The sequence below is a fragment of the Triticum urartu genome, chromosome 3 (genome assembly GCF_003073215.2).
Source record: "Triticum urartu cultivar G1812 chromosome 3, Tu2.1, whole genome shotgun sequence".
Classification (NCBI taxonomy): domain Eukaryota; kingdom Viridiplantae; phylum Streptophyta; class Magnoliopsida; order Poales; family Poaceae; genus Triticum; species Triticum urartu.
Genome location: NC_053024.1, coordinates 666,307,916 through 666,330,068, shown reverse-complemented (window position 1 = coordinate 666,330,068; position 22,153 = coordinate 666,307,916). Strand labels below are relative to the sequence as shown.

The window sequence follows — 22,153 nt, the reverse complement described above, 5'->3', positions numbered from 1 at the left end:
GAGAGGTGAGACGGACAACAGCGAAGCCAGGACTCCAAAACGGTGCCTTCCAGAAGGTTACGACCACGGATAGTAGCCATTGCCCGATCACGTAGATCAAGTTTTCACCCGGAGCATGACAAAAGGAGTGAGAACGCCGCGCGAGAGCCTTCAGGAAGGATATGATGTCAACGGACACCGCCACTGTCAGCCAATACAAGGACTGGGCAAGTGATGTACTCCGACCCTCACAACCCTCCGTTGTACCCTAACTCTGTCAACCACCCGCAACCAAGTCAGCCGCGTGGCCATAGTTGTCCGCCCGCACCTGAGATGCACACTCCGCCACAAATGCCACGTCTCCCACCGTCAGGGCGCCGCCCTACATTTTTGTTAATAAAACCCTAAGAATATTAATTTGGAAAACAATTTAGTTTTGGAGGTTTGACACTTTTGTCATTTATTTCAAAATATTGTGGAGTGAAGTGATGCATCAGGACATGATGGTTGCAAAATAAAACAACAATTAATTATTTTGGTTAGGGTATTACCCAGGGATGTTACAACAGAGTTATGAGCGCGGGGCGAGGCGGTATGTGCGGTGACGGTCAGCAGCATCACGCTAAGAACGGGCACAACCGGTGCCGCAACGACACCGGTCAACGATATGATTCAGAGCGACAGCGTTGCTGAAGTCTTGTGCTACCACGGCGAGTCTCATGCCAGGCACGAGTTCGGAGAGGACGTGCAGGCGCGAGGGGATGGCAAGAGGAAGACGATGACTGAGTCTCACGCGCAATCCAACGGTCGAGGAAGGGACGGATCGATCAACCAACGGTGAATAGGATTTTGAGTCGCCATACGTAGTACAGGCAAATTTCTCCTGCCTCGCTATCAACACAGCAAGGCACCCGTAAAAAAAACACAGCAAGGCAAATTCGCCATGCTTTCAGGGCATCTCCAGCCGCATCCCCAGAAAGGCCTCCCCAGGCGATTTTTTCGTGCCAGCGCCAAAAAAACGGCCCAGTCGCGTTCCCAGGAGCCCGATTTTCGCCGGCCTGGGCCGAAAACAGCGCCGGTGGACTCAGGCCGAACCCGGCGCGCTGGGGGGCGCCCGGGGGCGCCGGGGCGAACTGTTTTGGCGCGAAACAGCCGCGGGCCCGCCGCGTCAGCGACACGGCGCCTCGTCTTCCCCCAACGGCCTCGGTTCCCGCGGGGAATCAATGCCAAGGCTGCCACCGGTCAGCCTTGCCATTAATTCCTCACGGGCGGCGCGTCACGGGACGACGCGCCGACGCCTCCCCTCCCTCGCACGCGTACACACGGGTGCGGTGCGGCTATATAGCCGGTGGCCTGCACTCGCCTGTGCCCACACCAGCCCCGTCCCTCGCCGCCGCCCACCTCCTCCCTCTCCCTACCTCTCCCGAGCGCCGCCGCCCAACCCCTCCCTCTATCTCTCTACCTCTCCCGAGCCCGTCGCCATGGCGGAACGCTACCCCGGAGATGAGGCGGCGGCCAACGGCTTCGGCCGTCGTTCGCTCCGCGAACAGGAGTCCTGGCTCCTGTTCCAGGCGAACATCCCGGCGCCGCCGGACATGCGCGCCGGGCAGACGGGGTGGAGGCTCAGCGCCGGGGGAGTGCTCATTTCCCCGTTGCCCGACGCCGTGGCGAAACCGAAGTACTTTGCCGAGGAAGTCGAGGTTGTGCGCGCCTCCCTCACCGACGCCCAACTCTCCCTCCCCCAGTACGCCGCCGACAATCACGCGGCTTGGGCGGCGTATTTCGAGCGCCGCCAGCAGCAGCGCTTGGCGTCCATCAACGGCGCCGGTGGTTGGCGGCCGGCAGAACAGCGAGGGGCGCCACCTGTGGTGGGGCGTCCCCGGCCGCACACTCGAGGGCGTGCTGACGTACCTCGAGGGCGACAACGACCCGCCGTTGGCGTACCCGGCGAGGGCGGCCGCCCCGGCGCAGCACCGACGCGCCGGGCCATGGGCGCCAAGGAGGTTCGGGTCCTCCTCCTCTTCTTCCTCCTCCCGATCTTCATCGCACTGCTCCGGCTCTCCGGCCCTGCTCGGCATCAAGGCCGAGCCCGCGGCGGAGACGCCGCTCGGCCGGCGCACTCGCAGCGCCGGCATCGTCATCAACGAGGGCGGCTGGCGCGCCTACTCGTCGGCTCCTCCTCCGCGCTTCGTCAAGCCAAAGACGGAGCCAGGGCTCGCGCCGGTGAAGAAGGAGCCGGCCGCGCCGGTGACGACGGAGCTCGACGACGACGACGCGGTCCTGGAATGGGCACGCAGGGACTCCATAGCGATGAAGAAGGAGCGCCTGGAGAAGGCGAAGGAGCGCCAGCGCGCCGCCCTGCTTTGCTTCGTGGAGCGTCGACTCGGCCGCGACGAAGGCGGAGTCGTCGTCATCTGCGACAACGACGACGACGACGACGATGCGCCGCCACCAGTCCGCCATGGCGACGCCGGGCAGGGGTCCAGCAGGGGCGCCCGCGTCAAGGAGGAGAAGGCCGACGACGACGATGGCGGCGACTTCAGCCAGTTTTTCCTTTAGATTAGTTTATGTATATGTGCTATGTAATAAAAATCCACGAACTTCGCCGAAATGTGCCGAAATTTATCGTGTTTGGTCGAAATTTATCGTGTTTAACCGAATTTTATCGTGTTTAAGCCGAACTTCGCCGAATTTCTTTTATTTTAAAACATACCTGGGGCGGCCCTAGGGCCGGCGGCTGGGGACTAATTCGCCCCAGGCCCAATTTTTGCGCCGGCTCATCCCCAGGCGGCGATTTTAGGCGCCCCTGAGGGGCCAACGGCTGGAGATGCCCTCAGTCGCAGTCGCACCCAGCGACAACAGGGAAAGAAACGAAAAAGCTGTGGACCACGCGAGCCACAACAAATCCTTGCCCTCCGCGGCATCCTTATCCTCGCGAATTTTAACTACTTTCGGCTAATTGGGCCTCACCAGGATCGGTGCAGATATTTGGGCAGGCAGGCAGGCGCCGTACGTCCTAGCTGGAGCCCTCCGCGGCCACACGCTCCAGCCTGGCTCGGAGCACTGCAACTGCAAGCAGTGAGTCACTGTCTCTTTTACAGCGTGGAGCCGGGTGGATGAGGACGGGAACAGTCAGCAGTGGATATGTACCGCGCGTCCCTGTTTCAAAAGCCAACGGTCAGGTTCATCCCCCGCATTCCTAATCGGGAGTTTTACTAAGGTTACCTGGTCCGGTGGGTGCGGTGCGCTCTCCATTTCATTGATTGATGAGCTTTATAAGAGAATCATCGTCTATTGGATCTCCCAGGGATCTAGACCCACCTTGCAGCGTCTTTTTCTGCTTGACACGCACACCACCCACATGAGTGGGTGGATTAAAAAGTGGGACAAGTGTATATTCGTCGGGAATCCCATTATATTATATTATTAGAAAAATAATTAGCCAGTCATGCCACGCGAAGGAACTGAATAAAATGTTACTGTGTGCGCGTAGGCGTAGCAAAAAGCCCCAGGGGATACCGACGTTCTCGATTCCCATTGGTGGGGGTATGCAGCTGCTTGGGAGCACAGGATGTACAGCGACCCGTCAAGCACATTTTTACCCCACGTCACTCACCCCCGCGACCCGTCCCGTTCACCCCTCCTCCCCCACGGTGGCGGACCCGAGTCAGAGTTCCCCTCCCCGCCTCGCACCGCCCCGTCACACTCCGTTACCCCTAGCAACCACCGAGATACAAAAACAGAGCGAGAGACGAGCGGCGGCCGGAGGAGAGGAGACTGGTGGGATGGCGCGGCGCGGGCGTGTGGAGCTGCGGCGGATCGAGGACCGGACGAGCCGGCAGGTGCGATTCTCCAAGCGCCGCGCGGGGCTCTTCAAGAAGGCGTTCGAGCTCGTGGTCCTCTGCGACGCCGAGGTCGCGCTGCTCGTCTTCTCCCCCGCCGGGAAGCTCTACGAGTACGCCTCCTCCAGGTGCATGCTCTCCCCTCGCCACCGCGCTCTTATTTACCTGCTCAAATTACTTACTCCTCTGCACTCATTTACGCCACGCTAGTGCTCCAATTCGCCCGACAGAATCCGCGGCGTGCGCTCGGTAGATTTGCTCCGATTTCAATCTGTTTTCCCCTTAGCCTCTCGTAGTAGCGCAGCATACGGCTGCTCTGCGCGCGCACGCCAGATGCTCGAGACAATCTCCCGCAGGCTTTCCACCTTGCACGGACCTGCTTAGCATCCTGGTTTCTTATCTGTGCATTGCTAGTATTGGTACCACCACCTTGCATGAGCATGAGCAGGGGCAGGTGTTCTGCTTTTGCTTCGTTGGAGAGAAAAGCGTGGTCTTGTACTGACCCGGGGAAGCTTCTCCAATGGCGTGGACCGCGTGTTCGTATTCTTCCGCCTACGACGCTTGAGCCTGTTGCCTTTTGTTGGCTCCTGCATGGTCAACCAGCGCATGCCGCCCGCAATCCCGCATGGTGATTATGATTTTTGTTTGCGCGTCCTCCTTGAAAGGAGACGAATTTCGCGGTCGCCAGATGCCTAGAGTCGAATCACCAGAAGTTAAACGTCGGGCCTATACTGTTGAGTTTAACTGAAAATCATTACTTGAAGTAAGACAGACAACAACTATTTTATTTTTTACTCCCTCCGTCCCACAATATAAGACAATTTTACAAGCTATGTTAGCTTGCAAAAATATCTTATATTATGGGGCAGAGAGAGTAATAGATAGAAACACCGAACATAAGGTAGATGCTTATGCGCATGCACCCTCAAAACACTAATTGAAGACCGTAGTTGTGATACAAATTTGGACGCTGATTTGGTAAACATGGTTCCACACACTTTTTATGAATATTAAATTCAAAAAGAAAAACTAGATACAATATAAATTTACTTTTTTTTGTAACATACATAGTCAACCTATATACTTGTGTATGAAGTTTAATGAAGAAATGACATTTGTGGTATTTGTGGCAAAAATGACAAAAGCAAAACTATATTAAAAAACATTGTTTGATGAATAGTATGGTCCTGTCGAGGTTGGATGCGTCGATGCCAAATATCGTGGGGATCCCCATTTCTGTTTGTTCAGGGGCTAAAACACTCCGAAAGTTTTCAAACCAAGACACAAAGTTTTTTGTACCCAGGTTCAGGCCACCAAAATGGTGTACTACCCTATGCCCTACTTGAGTTTTTCCTTTTATGTATCATGGATTACATGATGAGCTCTCTTTCTCTCTTTCTCTCTCTCTCCCTCTCCTCATTTATGAACTACTCTTCTATCTTCTTCAAAGTTGCGAACCTTTTGCACGGCCTTGGTCCTCCCCTTATATAGGACGGGGGGAGGGGGATAGGGGGGCACCGCAATACCTTGCTGGAAAGCATGCCACAAACGATCTTGGGCGACCTAGTCGGTGCTACCCACGTGGGCCCGTCAGAGGATAGGGTGGTGGGCCAGGTGGCATTGACGAACTGAGCCGTGCTAGCTATACATAGCTCGCCAGCTCCCACTCCTGGCGAGAGAAAGCCTAAGAGCATGGTTAATAATACAGCCAACGGTCGGCTACAAGGAGTTGCCATGTCATCTAGAGCCAAACTCATAGCCGACATGTACAATAGTAAGTTTTAAATGTGTACTACTTTATTAATAGTTGGCCCACCTCATATCCTCACAAAGTGTCTTGGGTCTCGTGTTGTAGTCGGCTACTAACCAAGAGCCCGCTTCTTTTCTCTCTCTTCTTCAACTAAGCAAAGATATAATATTCTATTCATTATAGCCTGCTTATGTCACCTTATTGTACTTGCTCTAAGAGACATGCTGAATCCAGCGGAGTGATAGGCAAAAAAGTGACTTGCACATGCCAGGTTCTTGATACGCGGCAGGCCATATCGCCTCAGTTCAGAGCGAACTGGCTTACTATTCATAATCATCATAACTGATAATTCGTAGGTTATCATAAACATGCAAGCATAGCTATTAATGCGCATGTCGGCCTCTGATCTCATGGAGAACCCGAAGGGAAGCGACCAAGCATGTACTTGATATTTTGCCACTTACAAGCCCCTCAAATGACCCGAAGGCGAGGATATATAGATTCCTTGCAGCAATTAGAGCATGGTTAATAATATAGCCAGCTGATGGCTATAAGTAATTGCCATGTCATTTATAGCCATCATGTTATGGCCCCTCCTACTACATCAGCTACACCAGGCGCTGCTACTTCTACGACCAAGGCCCAGGCTGAGATTGAGGCCCATGGCCGACCGACGCGGGCTCGCAAGGGGAGTGAGCGGTACCCGGCCCATAGCTGGGTCACTCGCTGATCGAGAGGGTTATGTACCTGCGAGCGTGGAGAGGGAGGCAGGCTGGAACAAGACACAGGCGGCGGCTGGCTTCCTTCTACCCCCAATTCCCCTTCCTTCTTCCCTAGAACCCTAGCTTGTATCCGGAAATTCAGTCTGTAATCGAGGAATTATCCTGAACCTTAGATCGAGAGCGTAACATTTGGTATCAGCAGCCTTTCCCACCCACCACCAAACACTGGCAGGCCAATTTCCCTCCATTATCCAGACTCGCCACGGCAAGGCAACAACCATGGAGGAAACCAACAAAGCTCCGGCGGATCTGACGGCGGCCATCAGCGCTATGTCAGCTCAGATCAGCGAGATCCACCCGGTGGTTCTCGAACTCCAAGGGTGGAGACCGGCAATTGAGCGATCGGTGGGCGATCTGCGCGCCGAGGTGGGCGAATTGCGGCAGAAACTCAAGGAGATGCGGCCGGCCCCCACGCTGGCGCAAGACCCGGCACCGGCACGGGAGAAGGATCTGGTGCAGCCGGTCCGCCTCGCGGATTTGCCTCCTCTCCTTCCAGCAACCGCCGACCTGCCTTCCCTGCTTCCACAAGTGGCGGACGCGCGCCTTCCCCGACCCAGCGACCACCTTTTGGTTCGCGGTGGCGACGGCCACGGGCCTACTGGCCACGGCAGGACTTCAGATCACCGGGGGATGTCACCGAGGGAACAAACCCCTAGGGCACCTCCGGTCACGGGTACGCTCGATTCTCAGCTCCACATCGGAGAGAGTTCATTCATGGCAGACAGGAGTTTTGGGTATCATCGGTTTCCACCACCACCTCGTTTTGATTTTCCATTGTTCGATGGTGATGGGCCTAGAGCTTGGCAGCTTAAGTGCGAGGCTTATTTTCGTGTGTGCACTTTGAGTCCGGATACTTGGGTTAGCTGTGCCACGATGTACTTCATCGATGGAGCCCTGTCTTGGTTACAGTCGAGCAAGGCACACTTGCATTTTCGCGATTGGGGGCCATTTGCGGATGCTGTGTGCGCCCAATTTGGTCGAGAAGAGTGACAACAATAATAATGACAACAATAATAAAGGATGAGCTAGTGACAACAACAACCACTCGAGCCAGAATCGTGGTAATGACAACAATAATCATAACAATAATAAGTGCAAGCATTGAGTTTGTTGCCTTTACTAATCAGAACAAGGGCAAGGGTCAAAAGAAAGAGTGGGTGCCTAGTAAGAAGGAAGATTCAGACGAAGAAATATTGGACAAACCATGTCAGATTCGTGTCACTAAGGATGCAGAAGGAAACCTTGTTCTTCCCAAGCACACCACTCAGCAGTGCTGGTGCTGATTAAAATGTTGTCTAACAAGTTAATGCCATCGGAGAGCAAAGAAAAGGAGGAGGATGACGATGACGTAGCTCTAGTAGGTGGATTTCCAAGAGAGCATGGTGTACTCTTGATCTTTGCAGATCCGAGTGCAAGCGGGTGCTCAAGTGCGTCAAACGGGAGAGGTCAATGCAGTTAAGCCAGCACTACCCAAGTACTTGAACTGGTCGAAAACGCCATTATATTTGACTAGTCGGATCATCCAGCTCATGTCCCGACTTCGGGTCGATAGGCATTGATTTTCAGTCCACTTGTTAATGGGTATCAACTGATAAACGTCCTCATGGACGGCAGCAACCGCCAGAATATCATATACACTAGCACCTTGCAGCAGATGGGCATTCATTTGTCAGCGTTAGTCAGATGTGAGTTCGTGTGTCATCCCAGGAAAGGAGGCCCAATCACTCGGACAAATTTCCCTGGAAGTGGTGTTTGGCAACCCCAAAACTTTCGGAAAGAAATTATGATTTTTGAAGTGGTGGATTTCCAATGTGTCCATCTTGTGATTCTTGGTCAGCCAGCGTATGCGAGGTTCATGGCCAAGCCATGCTATGTTTATCTCAATTAAAGATGCCTGGTTCGAACAGAGTTATAACCATCATTGGGGATAGGAAGAGAGCTGAAAATTGCATGCAGCGCGGTTTTTGTCATTGTGGATGAGTAGATGGCAGAGGTAGAACTCGATGAATATAGAAATTAGCCGATCCTAGTGACTTATCTACCAAGAAGCCAATGTCAGAGGCCGCCTTTCAGTCTCCCATGATACCCAGAAGTTGCAAGTTCATCCGACTGACGCAACCAAGACCGTAAATGTGGCGAAGGGCATAGATAAGAGATAGGAAGACGAGCTCATCCAGTTCCTCTATGAGAACTGGGACATCTTCGCATGACAACCTTCTGACATGCTTGGTATTCAAAAGAAACTTTCTCAGCACAAGCTTCATTTGGATATGAAGGCTAAACCCGTCAGGAATACCCGCGTCATTTCTCCGAAGATTAATGCAAGTCAGTTGACGAAGAAATAGCTTGGCTTCATCCTCACTATAGTGCATACTCGCGAGACAAACGCAAGGTAAAGATTCATGACTTCTAGAAGTTGGTTAGTTGTCTCGCGGCCCTCAGTTGGTTCATTTCCAGACTCGATGAGAGAGCTTTGCCTCTGTATCGACTGATGAAGAAATTTGATAAATTCAATTGGACAGATGAAGCTCAGGCAACTTTCAAAGATTTGAAGAAGTTATTGTACACTAGACCAGTATTAGCCGTGTCGAGTGAAAAAGAGCCTCTGCTCTTATACATTGCAGCAACCAATCAGGTAGTTAGCATCGTGCTTACAGTCAAGCATGAAGAGGAAGGAAATGCTCTGAAAGTTCAAAGGCCCGTTACTATGAAGTTTTTTAACCCCTTCCAAGCAGTGTACCTGCATTATCAGAAGCTTGTATATGGTGTTTTCCTTGCTGCAAAGAAGTTGGTTCATTACTTCCAAGAGCACTCGATCACAATCGTAAGCGATGCACCATTGTCAGAAATCTTAAACAACCGGGATGCGACAGTCTGAGTGACGAAGTGGGCCATAGAATTGTTGCCTCACGACATCAAATTTGAAGCTAAGAAAGCAATTAAATCTAGCCCTTGCAAATTTCGCTGCCGGCTGGAATGAAGCCCAGCACCCACTCGCCCAAATCCAGTCGGATCAAGGGATCATGTTTTTTCGATGGTTCCAAGATGTTAGCTGGCATGGGGGTTGAAGTGGTTTTGATTTCCCGAAAAGGCAATAAACTCAGTTGCGTGCCCCAAAGTCCGTTTACACCCTCAAACAACGAGGCCGAGTATGAAGCTTTGATGTATGGTCGACGCATGGCTATTTCACTTAGTATCGACCGTTTGCTGGTTTATGGGGACTTAGACCTAGTTGTTAACCAGGTGATGAAAGATTGGGATGTTCGTAGCCCCTCAATGGCAACATATTGCACTGCAGTCAGGAAGCTTGAGAAAAAAATTGAAGGGCTAGAGTTGCATTATGTACCGCAGATTGTGCGTCGCTCCAAGGCTTATACTGTTATGAATGGTGAACTATATAAAGAAAGTGTTACATGAGTGCATCAGCGTTGTGTCCCCTAGAAGAAGCAAGACAAATCCTGGAAGAAATCTACTCGGGTACATGAGATCACGACGCGCCCTCTCGGGCCTTGGTAACAAAAGCATACCGAGCTGGTTTCTTCAGGTTAACTGCTCATGTTGATGCTCAAGACATAGTGGAGAAGTGCACAGATTGCCAGTTTCACACCAACAAGCCTCATAAGCTAGCTTCCGAGCTGAAGACCATTTGGCTTACTTGGTCGTTTGCAGTTTGGTATCTAGACATGACTGGGCCGCTGAGAATGGCATAAGGTGGCTTTAGTCATTTATTGGTGGCAGTCAACAAATTTACCAAGTGGATTGAAGCTATGCCTATCAAGAAACTGGAATCCAAGACATCCATCAAGTTTATGAAAGAGATGATTTATTGCCTCGGTATACCTCACAACATCATAAAAAAATGATGTATTAATTTTGACTCAGATGAATTTAAAGAATTTTGTTGGTCCCAAGGCACTCGGGTTGACTTTGCTTCAATAGCGCACCCGCAGACTAATGGAAAAGTTGAACTGATCCAGTGGAATGATACTCAAAGGCTTGAAGCCACGATTGTTGAGAGACTTGGAACATTGAGTAGGCGCTTGGGTCATAGAATTACCATATGTTTTATGGGGCCTAAGAACTACTCCCAATCGTTCCACCAAAGTAACTTCGTTTTGCATGCTCTACGGAGCGAAGCAGATATGACGAGTTATCTTATTCATGATTCACCCTAGGTGAAATTTTATAATGAACCGGAAGCTAAAGTAGCGCAATAGGATGGCCTCGATATCCCCGAGGAGGAACGCGAGCTAGCCCTTGTCCAATCCATGTCTACCAGCATAACCTATGTCGATAACACAGGCAGCAGGTGCATGGGCGTGCATTAAGTGAAGGTGATCTCGTCCTCCGATTGGATCCTCAAATGGAACAGAAGGTAGCCCCTCTATGGGAAGGGCCATCCATCATCTCCAAGGTGTTGAAGAATGGTGCTTACCGATCGTATCACCTTAATAGGAAGACTGGAGAACCAAGGGTGTGGAATGTTGATCTCCTCTGCCGTTTCTTTACTTAAGTTGTACATAATTTTTGTTTCACAAACTTGTGCCTAGTCTGTCTTGATGAATAAAACGTTAAGTTTTGTATTTATTGTCTCCGAATTATTTCAACTAAGTGTTTTTTGGTATTCATGCAAAAGAAAATCAAAGTAGTGTTCTTCACTTGGGACTCGAGATTATGCCGCACTCGAGGGCTACTCCATCCGTCGATTCAAGCCGCATTCAGGGGCTACACCATACTCGGATGCCACACCTCGCTCGAGGATTTTCCCCTTTGATCCGATTGCAGTTCACTTGATGTTAATTTGCACTAAAGTTGTTGCCGGTGTTACCTCCAATGTTCAACCCAGTGGGTGCAAATCCTTCACTTGTCTTTCTTTCTTTCTTATCTAAAAAGTTCAAGTAAGCCGATTGGATCAATAAGACTCTCTCTTTGTTTCCAAACTTAGTCGCAACATGTCTGCCTCATTGGTCAAAAAGAGTGTGTCAGAGTAATCCAATCGGGAAAAGAACCCAATTGTAAGAGTCAAAGAAAATATTCATAGGAAAATCATACGCTTGCCTAGTCTTGGATCCAATCTTCCTCTCAGGTGAACCATTTGGGAAGGTTATCATTGTGTAAAAATCTTAGGCCAAAGGCATCATAGGCAAAGGCACTTCCTTCACAAGGTGCTAATTAGGCCGGAGAGGAATTTTTGGATGCTCTGCTCAAAATTAAAGCAAGGTCGGGTCATGCTTGGTGGATCTAGGCATCATATGACTACGATAGGGTCCAAGGATAATCTCAAAATTTTCCAAGCAATAGGAAGGGTAGTTGCTTTGGAAGGGTTATCAAATAGGCGTTTACAAAAATAGGAAAAACGATATTTTCCCAGCTCAAATGAAGTTGAGAATTTTACTAGATGACAATGTGGGGATAAAGATCATGTCCATAATGTTTAAGGCCAACTCCAGCACACGACCCCAAACAAACGTCCATTTTGCCCGGATTCTGTCTGTTTGGGTAGGGCAATGGGGTCGTGTCCGGGCCTTTCCTGGGATATGCCGACCGTGCGCCCAACACATGGTCGCATTTCGGCCGCATCCCGTCCGCATACATTTTTCTTTTCAAGCACATATCTTTTATTTTCATCATTGATTCTTGATACATGGAACTACATCACCAAATTTTGACTACAAAAGCAAGACCAAAGAAAACAAGAACCACAAGAAGACATTTTAGAAGATAACCAACTTCCATAACTGCTCCCTTAAGTTGGATTGGTGCCTTCTCGATGCATTCATTGTTGATCTGCGGAGGCTCGATCTTGCGTGCTTCTTTCTTCTTCGAGTCTAAAGAAGTAGACGTTGCTTCCTCGCATTTAGTCTCATGTCTAGCCTCTATTCTAGCTAAAAGTGCATGAACATCTACTAAATTGAGCTCTATCAATATATCGATGTACTCTTCTTCCCAATACCAAAAGTTGCATCCATTCTACACAATAAAAATTCAAATTAGCACAACTAGTCAAATCCGAGAGCACAACTGAAGCTAAGTAGCACATGCCCCATCGGTTGACTACTTGATGAACACTCATTCGGGATGTTGTGGCGTTGTAGACACGCGGCGCAAGACCTTCTTTGGGCAGTCGTCGCACTTAATGAGTGGCAACGGTGCGCTGACGAGCTTTTGGGCTAGCAACGAGCCCGGCCGATGGCCGTTCGTGTATCTGTCGACAAACCGCCGCAGTGTAGATCCGAGCGGCTAGAGGCGGAGTCAGTACCTGCATGCAGCCTTGCAGCCTTGTCGGGGCCTTCCGACCCGGTGCCCGACCAGTCCATGGCACGACGCGGCCTCCCATGGCAGGGTGAGCTCAAGCCCGGCCGGATCCGCTCCAAATCCGACCACCGAGTGTGCAAATCAGGTGGCCGTGATTGGGTAGCTCGGGGGTGTCGAGGGAAAGGGGGCTGGGCGAGCGCGCGTCCGAGCTGCACAAACGACAATGGCAGCAGCGGCGGCAGCGAGGGACAAGAGTGGCGGGGGTGCGGCTGGAGCGCTCGGCGGAGGGGGAATGGGGAGTGGATAGAAAAGGGGAGGCTTGTGCCACCGACGGGCGGGCCAGGGGAGGACAAGCGCACGCGTCCTGCCCGTCCGCGCGCTGTCCGTTTCACCTCAAAGTCGGCCCAAACTTGGGCTAGGGATGGGTCGAAAACGGACAGAAAACGGACAAAAGTCCATTTGTGTCCGCACGCTGGGCCGTCTAGTATGTCCGTTTTGCTCGAAACGGACGCACCCGGACAGGATGGGGTCGCGCGCTGGAGTTGGCCTAATAATTTTTTAAGGCATAGAAATATACTTTAAATTTAGGAAGCGATAATGGACATGAAAGGGATATTTAATAATGAGAAATATTGCAAAATGACATCAATATTTTTGTGGGAGTGGGCTTTCTATATATCATATAGGCTATGCTAGTGATTGGAGAATCATAGGAGCAAAGGAAAAGAAGTTTTCTTTGTAATGGTCAGAAATGGAATCATGGTTTTAATATGGTGGCATTAGGGTTTAAAGATACACCCTAATAATTTGCTTGAGATCAAAATGGTCTGAGAAAAGTTCATGGTTCCATGGAGAGAGCTTGCCAAATTACCAAGTCATTCACCCAATATCCAAATAAAATCCAATAAAGTCAATGCATTCAAAAAGGAAAAAGCCAGGAGGTAGATTCACATGCCAAAATTCACCAAGTGATGTTTTGTTTGTGACATGTTTGAAGGTCGAGTTCTCGCTCTCTAGTGAGGAACAAACAAGCATGTCCATTCATCTATTCGTTGAAAGCTAAGTTGGGAACACGCGATCGCCATGAGGTCACCTGTTACACCCCCTAAGCCAACACACAGAGGAGCTCATGTGAGTCCCTTCACCTATCTCGAATATTCGTGTGGGAGGCTTTGCATGTCATCATCCTCTCATCGCTCTATGGGAAGCTCTAGCAGTTCAGACTCCTTGAGGCGTGGTCGATCACTAAGGTGGAAAATTCACGGATGCCTAGCCCCGACGGAAGAACTTTGGGTTGTCCTACAGACGAAGGGTTTCTGCGTCTACACCGTCAAGCGTTTCGATGGAACTACCAATCATAAAAGAGTTTCTTAAGACTTACACCACAATTATTGAAGCAGCTGGTGGTGGTGATGTCAAAATACCTTTGTGGCAATCCTTAAGGGGACCGTTAGAGATTAGTTGACGCACCTCCCTCGATGATAAATCTACTCGTGGAACAAACTATGTCATATGTCCAACATGGAGATGAGGATCCACTGTGGGACTTCATCCAATGTTTTTTCAGCACCCGCCATACTATCCCATGGATTCTTGATTACTCGTTTATCTACGGATTCAGAGGGGTGGTTAGCTTCCACCGCCTACAATGCCAACCTAACCAAGGCTAGGCCATAATCGATGAATTCCTTCCTCAAGTGGGCATGGAAGGACGTGGATGCCAAAGAGGCCATAAACTCATCATCGGAAAGCGCTTGGGCTCGTCTAGGTTGGGATCACACCACAATGACCACTCGGTAGAGAAAAAGTTCACATGAACTGGTGGCACTGACCCCTTCCTAGAATGCATTCTGGACCATATATTTGGTAACTCCATGTTCGACATGTTTAGAAAGTTGTACAAGGTTGTCGAAAGGCAACTGTTGGCCATCATCCCCATCCCAAAAGCAGCTACTAATGGTCGGACACCACCATCACCTTCGACCAAGAGGACAGCCTGGGACTTAACTCAGCTCGGGTGTTTCCCTTTAGTTTCTCACCCCAGTGCTCGCTAACTAGAGCGTCACCCTGGTGCTCGTAGACATAGGGAGTTTACTTAGCATCTTCATCACTTAAGCATGTGACGATCTGTAAATCCCAAGGACGTCAATCAAGTCAATTAGGCAATTCTTCCATGTAAGTCTGCAGATCTTCTGCCCAGACTATTAGACATGTTACCTTGTCCATTTCTTTGAGGGTATGGACTACAAGACAACATTCAAGGCCATACTTTGATGGCTGACACTACTGAAATTAATTGTCATGTCAAACTATGCGCACGCTCGTCGCAAGATTCCTATGCCGAAGGGGGCCATCATGCTCTAGGGATGCATGGAGGCTGCCGGTTGTTGCCATAAGAACCTTGGTGTGGCGACCAAGGATGGCAATATACTTGAAGAATGGGTGGTGTGTCTCAATGTCGACTCAGGCGGACCTTGGGGAATCACCCCAACACCCAAACTTGAGCCCGAGTCGACTTTGATGAAAAAGAAGACTTGAAGACCTTAGGGTAGAGGTAATAAAAGTGGGAGCACCCTTAGGAAAACTAAGGCATTAGACATCATCCCCCCTTAACAATTCACGTGATGTAAGACCTTAGGCCCCGCCAGCCAAAAAAAGTTCTCACCTGCCCCTCTTATGGAATGCACCTCATCCCACCCTAGTACTTGTTAAGCTTCATGCACTATCAACGCAACCAAAAGTTTGAACTGATGGAAATGGCTAGGAAATCCACATATACACTTCAACACCCCCTCTCACATGTGACGCGGGAAGTCAACACGTGAATATACTCAGAGGTATGGCTCAAGAGCCCTTTACATGGACACAAAGGGGGGAACATCAAATTTTTCAATAAATTATGAAAGCCAGGACTCGAACTTGAGACCTACGGCTCTGATACCATGGTAAGCTTCATGCAATAGCTAATGCAACATAAAGTCTGAACTGATGGAAAGGGTTAGGTAATCCACACTTCAACACTTGCAACGACACTTGTCTTAACACAAGGACATCTTTCCTCGACAGGAGAACCATGATGAACTGCCTCGTGCGTAACTAGGTTCATAGGGAATCCATATGGCAAAGGGGAATTCGCGTCACAAGGGACTTCTTGAACCTCCACTGTTAGCCCTTCGTCTCCATTTCCTCAGATTTGGTCCATTGGACAAAACACCCAAGTATCCTAGTCATGATCTTTGCACTTCCCATTAAATCCAGACCTGCTTTAGCCTTTGTAAAATTGCTTAGGGCATTGCCATGATAAGCTTTTTTGCAAACATTAAGGTTGTTGTGGCCTCACCATTGCTTGGGATTCAGGAAGGAATAGAAAGTCCTTGTGGTACCCTACCATTATTCCTCGTTGTTGCCTTCACTTAGAAAAGTGGTATCCCTAGGTATCCAATAGTGACACGGTAAGATGTATTGCATGGAAGCTCATTGTAAAGACCAAACTAAGTATAACAAGCAGATATGAGAGCCCTGTTGCGACCTAGGAGTCGACTTGGACATTGCAACGTGTTCATAAATCTAAAAATCAACAAGCAACCGTCAACCCTAAAAGGACTCCACCTTTAAGCTAAGCGTCCTAGAGCTAGAAAGGTGTCAACGGTCAACTCAAGACTTAGAAAGCAGAGGAAATTTGGTGTTGTTTCCCCTAGTTTTTGTGATGTATGTTTGGTGTTATAGGTGAAGAGCCTATAAACTTGAGCCGCCCAGAGGCCGGAACATCCTCCATGGTTGTCAGGGGTCAAGTCTCCCCACAAAGGAAGTAGCAATTACTCAAAACCCTTAGGAAAGGTCCCATATCGTTGATGGATTAACCACAAGGAAGCTGTCGGTGATGTAGGACAAAACTTCAGCGACTGCTTTCTTGTTTCCCAAACTCACTTCCCGTGTCACCATCTCGCACATGAAGGCAACACAAGAGTCGTAAATCTATCATGGATTCCCAATGTCATTAAGGTCCCTCGGGGCATCATTTGCAACCCCGCTCGAGACAAGAAGTTGCCATAGTCTTCATACACGGACCGTAGTGACAGGTCAGTCGCCACCAAGGACCTCTTAGGGGAAAAGACAATCTCTACCGTACCAATGTTTTCCCTTTCCTAATGTGCCTCCTGGACCAACGCAACGCGACGCTTTTTACCACACAATGGCCAATCGACGCTCCATGAGTTGGGTGTGCGAGCCAAGCCAAACATTATCTTGCTCTCAGAAAAGCTACTTGGCCTTCAAATCTGACACCCCTTAGGTCGGCCCCATCTCGCCTTGACTTGCGAGACCCCAACAGAGACAGTTGTACATACGAGGAGGTTAATGTTTAACTAGCCAAGAAAAGTATCACCCTAGCACATGGTAAGGATGGCAAGCCATTTGTATCATCCACCTTGGTGGGAAGACCCGCATGTAAATCCTATAACCGGAGCTCGTCCTCATCTAGCCTTGATGAGCCTCCCAGCTATCCGAGTCAGACCTTATTGATCGGGTCACCGTTGGATTGTGGGAGGGATCACAATGTCATCGCCTCCAAAATGCTATCCACTGGAACCAGGGCTCCATAGGAAAAATAAGACCGAAGTCCACCAGTGAAAGAGCATTAACCCAAAAAGGGGGATCACCGTTAGTTGGATTATCCCTTTTCTACCACTGCAAGGGTGCTTCAGAGGGAGCTTCGTGGGGTTAGGCTCATCCCTCCTCTTCCTCATTTCCGAGTTAGGGGTTTCTAGCCTCAGAACCCCTAAGCTCCCAGTGAGAAATTTCTCCTTGGTTTCGGCCAGTGCCAAGTGGTGGCAGTTGTGCGCCCGATATGCTCCAGCCATCGGGCCAAACATGGAGGGAACTCCACGCTTATCTGAATGATCAGATGTGCGTACAACTTGCTGTAGTGAAGGGTCGACTAAAAGTGGATCACTCGGTATGATGACGCTTGGTTGAGGCAAGTAAAACCTTATCAATCATAATGGATATCACTTCTTCATCGGAGAACTACGCAATCCTCATGTTGAAGTGTATATGTGGATTTTCTAACCCTTTTCATTAGTTCGGACTTTTGGTTGTGTTGGTTAGTGCAAAAAGCTTAACCTGGTATCAGAGCCTAAGGTCTTTAGTTCAAGTCCTGGCTTTCGTAGTTTATCCAAAAATTGTTGTTGCCCCCTTTGTGTCCATGTATAGGCCTCATGGGCCATACATGTGAGTCTATCCACATGTCGACTTCCCGTGTCACACGTGAGAGGGTGTTGAAGTGTATATGTGGTTGCCTAGTTGCATTGGCTAGTGCATGAAGCTTAAGACCTCAAACATCGAAGGAAAATGTGGCGCCCCAAGAAGTCTCGGGTTACATCCTTGGCATGAAGATCTTTACTAGCAATAGTGGGGCGATAGAACATAGCTGCCCTAGGGAGGTAGGCCTGGAACTCTACTCGGGAATCTCGGTCAAGGAGCCTCCCTGAATTCGCCCCGACAATAAAATGACATTGACCACTAATTTGGCAGTGGGGGGCAACGTCTGGTGATGTAATCTCTATGTTGCTCCATGCAAACATGGAATGATGCGGTGTCAGACACCCTATCTGCGATGATTTTTTCGGCCTTCTGGAGCTGGAAGAAGTACCGCCACATGTCGAGGTTTGGCCTTACCCTAAGTCAAGCTTTACAAAGGTGCATGAAAAAGGCGAGCAGCGCCAAGGACAATGGGCTGAGGTGGGTAAGCTTGATTTGTTACCAGGCCAAGATACCCATGAAGGCATATGGCGGGATCAAAAGGCCCAACTGGCAGAATCTTTCAAATATGACCAATTTGTCAGGGTTATTCTGAGTAGAAGGCTCCCTAAGGGTAGAGCACTAGTGTATGGCCTTCTGCTCCTTCAGGAGGTGACCGTCCACCAACTCATGTAGCTACCTCTTGCTCAAGAGTCGACATTGTCCATGGGCCACTTACCACTCTGGCAGAGGGGCGAGGAGAAAAGGGGGTGGATAAACCTAAGGGAAAAGAGTCTCGGCAAGCAACCTCTCGTGGTTTCTTATAGCCCTCCCTGCACCGGTGATGGTTTAGATCGAAATACACCAAGGCCACTACCCAAAATTCGCGCTAGCAAACGGAAGCAGTTTGAATGAACACCGTTCCTTGGTGAAGAACTCTTCGTTTTCCAACCTCAAATATCGTCTCCATACATTGGTCTTAATATTGGAGCAAAATTATGATTGGGGGTACGTGTTGAACCACAAAGGGTGAAGGGAACTACATAGATTGAGGCTCCCACTCTGTCGAGCCAAACGGGAAGATTCCGCAAGTGGGAGTGGAAAATACTTTCCCCACCGCATCCACTAAGCATAACAATAGATTCATTTCATGTACTGGTGGGGTTACTCGTTGACTACATGTACCTAGTCTAAGTAGGATGCCTCAATGGCCTGCGTACCAAGTAACCAAAAGGGTGTCTGAAGATTCCAATGTCTTGCACCTCGTTGTGACCGAGCTGACACTTCAAAGGGATAAGGATGTGTGCACTAAGCTAGAGATTTTGGCAGTTATGAGAGATACACTCCCTATAACAGCGGGATCACATTATCTTATCGTATCCCTCAATGACAGCTATTACCATCGCCCGTAACCTATAAAGGGGGCGAGTGTCCCTTCATCAAAGATCATCATACTCCAGGAGAAACTTGCATGTAATCTAGTTTTTCGTAAAGTAGATATACATCATTTTAATCCCCTCATTGATCAATAAAGCTTAGTAGGCAAGATGTAGGACTTTTATCCATCTGGAGGCTTGAACCTGGGTAAAACCACCATGCCACCTTCATCGTAGATGAGATCCCTTCGGCACCACCTTTCTCCCTACTGTCTTCCACGACCTACAGTCGATTGTAAGATGTCGACGTATTAATCATTGACAGACATAAATCCATCAAATAGTCAATGGTGTTAAGAAAATTTAATTGAATGTACTCCCACTAAAATCAATATTCCTCTATTGATAGAGTAACTCAAGACCTACAATTAACTAGTCTACTGGTGACCTTTTGCGCCACTACTAAAAGACAATTGAATTGGTAAGAAACACCTTGCTAATCATATCCCTATATGACTCGTTTTACTAGGTGGCATCTCTATGCCTCAACGCCAACCTTAATGTCTCAACGTCCTTAACTATTATGATGACCTTGTCAAGTTAACAAATGCTATGGGTGTATTTCAACATGAACACATCTAATCAAGGAAAGTTAATGGCACCCTACATTTGTAGACCCACCATTAATTTAGAGGAGATGTGCAACGTAACTTTTAATTGGGAGGGCATGAGTTTTACTTGATACTATGTGAGGGTGCATAGGAGTAAAATAACAAGAATAAAATCCACCACATCCACATGATTGTGATATATAGTATGGCACCCTTATGGTGATCTCCATCGCCATGGTTCTGTTATCCATGATGATCTCCATCTTCATGGTCCATCTACAATGTGCCACCAACTATTAATATAATTTGTTTCTCCTACCAGTTAGTAATAAATTACATAGCATTATGGAATCATTACAAGCCGACACGCAGGTCGTTAATACAATTAATGATAGCTCATTGGCTCCAGTCTGGGTCACATACTCATGACTCATAGGCCATGGAAAATTACATACACGCATCACATATATAATGGGCTATACTATACACAATAATCCTGCAAAAACAAGTTATAGATAGAATCGCATTATATTGTATTAAGTGAATCCACAACTCTTTAGAATGTCCTATGGTATAAAGGGTGCTTTCAAAAGGTGTTCAGAGGGGCATTAGTCCTTGCAAAGGTTGAAGGGGTAGTGCCCTCCCTTGCGGCATCCTAACCGCTGATTGTCGATTGGCGGGGTTTGACGAGGCAAAGCACATTGTGGGTGGTAACGCTCAAAACCTCAAAGAAAATGACAAATCCCATCGACCATGCCTATCTTCACTTGGTGAATCATATTTATTTATTTCATCATATATCGATTATTGTTTGATTCGACCATTCAATTGACTTTGCATGCAACTAGCTATGTTGTTTAAAACCAACTAAGACCCTTGGGAATCAACTTAGAGCCCAATCACATGATCACTATACATTGCTGACAAATCCATAAGCTAGTCTGATCTTGTTCAGATTCGACCAAACATGTCGATCTTCATGTGCACTAATTGAATTTACGTTTCGTAGTTTACATCGATGGCCAATCCAACTAGTGCGACTATATAGAGTCACAAACATAATTTAGTATCACGGATACCGGACCTCTAATCCATCCACGGACATCATGTATAATTTACTACATCGGCCAATACAAATAGTGTTATATACCCAAATCCAAAACTTAACAACATTGACTCTATAAGACCATTGTAGGAAAACGGGGTAGCCTGCATAATCTCGTACCAAACATGCCACTGCGCAAACCGAACAAGATGTAATTATAGATCACGAATTTACCACTAGACGCGCTAGCCCGTATCGTAAGTAGAGTCCATGTAACGTGTCGATGCGGTGTACTCGACTTAGTATCTTCTTCTCGCAGTTTCCTCGTAAGGTTCGTCCAAGTGTCAGATTTGCAACACCTCCAAGGCATCTACACATTCAGGGAGGAATGCCTCTGGTGACTTCTGGCGTTCGAGAAGTGGCAGCTTGGTTTCAAAAAGTCAAGATTTGGCTAACTCTAAAACATTTGCCCCTTCTCCTTATGTAGATGTCCCCATAATGGACTTCTACATTGGAGGCCCATAAAGACTCAATTTCCAATCTAATTCAGATCCTAATCCAAGTAAGGCTCCAACCCTTAAGTGTGCGACCCTATTCGTGCATGTTTGGACATGATCTAATGCTCCTATCACGGTGTGCCAACTCCCAAAACCGCACAAACTCCCAAAATCGCACATAAAGATCATATCGAACAAACCTTCACAATGTTTCGTAGTTGCTACTCCCTTTATCTCCCGATATTGGTCAAGCTCGGGCTCGACCGCTCTTTCTTGATCATGTGACTAAAAATCCATTACTAGGTTAGCATTTTAATCTTAAGTAGCACGACCGTGAATTTTGGAATTCATTGACTCGAGGGGCCAGCTATCTCTCTCATTGTAGACAGCAAAAAATCTCATCTTGATTGACCATGCCTCACAACATGCTATGTGACAAACAAGAAAAGCAACCTCTATAACTACTCAGTTATGGATTAGTGTTTTAGTCTCTAAGTAAGTCACTAAACATCACAAGTACATGCTACAATATCAGGTCTAAGGGCATAGCGTACTCACTGAAAGAGACAACTAGAAAGCACTCCCATTGTATCAAGTTGGGCTTTTCCAACCCCATGTTCCCTAACATGTGTTCATATTATTGGTTCGACATCTCTATGTCCATGACCGCGAAGGAGGGTCATCAAACAATACATGTGCTAGTCTAATGCTAATATGTATCTTCACATGAATTTTGACTAGGGACTAATTTAGAACAATCATTTAAGCATAGAGTATT

General features: G+C 48.4%; 1 protein-coding gene across 2 annotated transcripts in view; it reads left to right on the top strand.

Annotated features, from left to right (window-relative positions):
- Window positions 1-3,518: 3,518 nt before the first annotated feature.
- Window positions 3,519-22,153, top strand: part of LOC125545783 (MADS-box transcription factor 51-like) — a 41,433-nt gene continuing 22,798 nt past the window's right edge. Inside the window, exon 1 of one of the 2 annotated variants that reach the window (XM_048709817.1) lies at window positions 3,519-3,949. Coding sequence is in view for 1 of the 2 variants with exons in the window: in XM_048709818.1 (XP_048565775.1) it covers window positions 3,765-3,949 (185 nt within the window). In the remaining variant the exon portion in view is untranslated. The remainder of the gene's footprint in view (window positions 3,950-22,153) is intronic. The other variant, XM_048709818.1, reaches the window with a different exon arrangement.